General features: G+C 41.1%; 1 protein-coding gene across 5 annotated transcripts in view; it reads left to right on the top strand.

Annotated features, from left to right (window-relative positions):
• The window catches only part of LOC106685731 (neurofibromin), a gene marked incomplete at its 5' end in the record, with an annotated part of 167063 nt that overhangs the window by 132491 nt on the left and 32676 nt on the right, over positions 1–1896 (top strand). For 3 of the 5 annotated variants that reach the window (XM_067046111.1, XM_067046109.1, XM_067046108.1), the window contains 1 exon segment: positions 52–630. In XM_067046111.1, the coding sequence (XP_066902212.1) occupies positions 52–615 (564 nt within the window). In that variant the 3' untranslated portion in view covers positions 616–630. 5 annotated transcript variants of the gene reach the window in all.

Raw genomic sequence — 1896 nt, 5'->3', positions numbered from 1 at the left:
CATAAGTTGAATCCAAAGTTTGAATGGTGTTGAAATGGTTCAATATTTCAGGCTTGGGAAGAAACATTCAGAAATTGGGAAGTTCTCACTAAAATGAAGCTCTCCCTCAAGAATAGAGATAGCATCCTAACAATGAAAGAAGGAGACACCATAAAATATTTAGGATGCACATTCTCGGGAGAGCTACAGTTCAATGAGGATTCAGTGACAAAGTTGAATATGAATTTGGATAAGCTTGTCACCTCGTGCTTGCTTAAGCCTGAGCAGATTGTCAACCAGTACGTGTTCCCAGGTCTTACATACCCTCTCCAAACTGCTCCCCTCACAAAGCTACGTCCTGAAATCCTGGATGGCATCGACACAGTGATTCGCAGAAGTGTTAAAGCCATTACAGGGCTCCCTGCGAACACCTCCACGGCGATGTTGTATGCTCCAAGGAGGTATGAAGGTCTAGGCTTGATCCGTTGCCGTGGGAGGCTCCCCTACAACACTGGTCCATTGCTCAGGGGCTCTCAAATGTACCCGATGCTCTGTTCCAGTCCACTTTCGATTGTTCAGCTGAGATCACTGAATGTGCCGATAGATTGGGCGTTGATCAGGGGCATCAGAGTGTGAAAGCTCTACAGTCGCTACGTGAAAATGTGTTCGAGGGCTAACTGCAGGTGGCAGGGCATTGGAGTACGCCATTTCAAAAAGACCCCGAGAGCAAATAAGTGTATATACGATAAACAAATACTTACGGGCTCTGAATGGTCCAATGCCCTGAAATTGAATATAAACTATGCACCCCTACGTGGAGTCCCAGGTGTCAGCGGACAGGATAGAGAAGTTAGGTCCCTCTGTCGCAAATGCAACAGAGCCGGAAACACCAGCACATGTGTTGGGGAAATGCCCCAACAACTCCCTCCTCATAACACACCGACATCATAGAGTGAAATACGAGTTAATGAAGCTCCTAAAAGAAAGAGATTTAGCCTGCTTTGACGAGGTCTACTGCGTAGATACGGATGCATCCACAAGATATGCGGATATTGTTGCTTTCCCTAAGAAGGGGAAGTCGGCAATCATTCTGGATCCCACCGTGAGATATGAAAATAACAACCTTGACCAGGCAAATAAGGTAGATAGGGAAAAGAAGGAAATCTACAATAAATGTATCTCTTTCCTCAAGGAGAAGTTCCGTGAGGGCTTCGGAGAACGAGATTTCAACATGAGAGGCCTCAGATTCGGAGCCCGTGGAACAATTCCCAGCACAACTAGGAGCTTCATGGAGGAGCTCAGGGTCGATGTCCAGGACGTGGCTAGGTTGACAGAGAATATAATACTTAACTCCCTGGGAATCATACACCACCACATGCATGGAAATTAATGAGTAGGGAAGTTTATCCAGAGGTGGGATGGCATGCATGCATTGCTTATCTTATTTGTTGTTTTAGTTTTTACTTTATTATTTTAAATATTTTAATATCTATTATATAGGGGTCTTTGTTGATCAAATGAAATAGGGGTTGTGAAATAGAAGGGAAAGAAAAAAAAGGAATAAATCGAAAAACTTGTAATTAGTTTGTAGACTGGTATTAATTGTAAAAGAAAACTGTGGAAGAAAAAAAAATTTTATCTATCTATTATATTATATCATGTAAAAATATGTAAGTTATATTTGTCCAGTCACGGATTGATCAGTATGCTGTGTAATGTAGCAACCCGATGTATTTGGGCAGCATGAATGAATAAAGAATGAAAAAATATTAATATATTCATATTAAAATGAATGAATCAATAAATATTTCTTTCTCTCTCTTTATTGAAACATAAGTTGAATCCAAAGTTTGAATGGTGTTGAAATGGTTCAATATTTCAGGCTTGGGAAGAAACATTCAGAAATTGGGAAGTTCT

The sequence above is a fragment of the Halyomorpha halys genome, unplaced genomic scaffold, assembly GCF_000696795.3.
Source record: "Halyomorpha halys isolate HHAL.00 unplaced genomic scaffold, Hhal_1.1 Scaffold727.1, whole genome shotgun sequence".
Classification (NCBI taxonomy): domain Eukaryota; kingdom Metazoa; phylum Arthropoda; class Insecta; order Hemiptera; family Pentatomidae; genus Halyomorpha; species Halyomorpha halys.
Note: the sequence above shows the minus strand (reverse complement) of the source record. Positions and strands in the feature narration are given on the sequence as shown.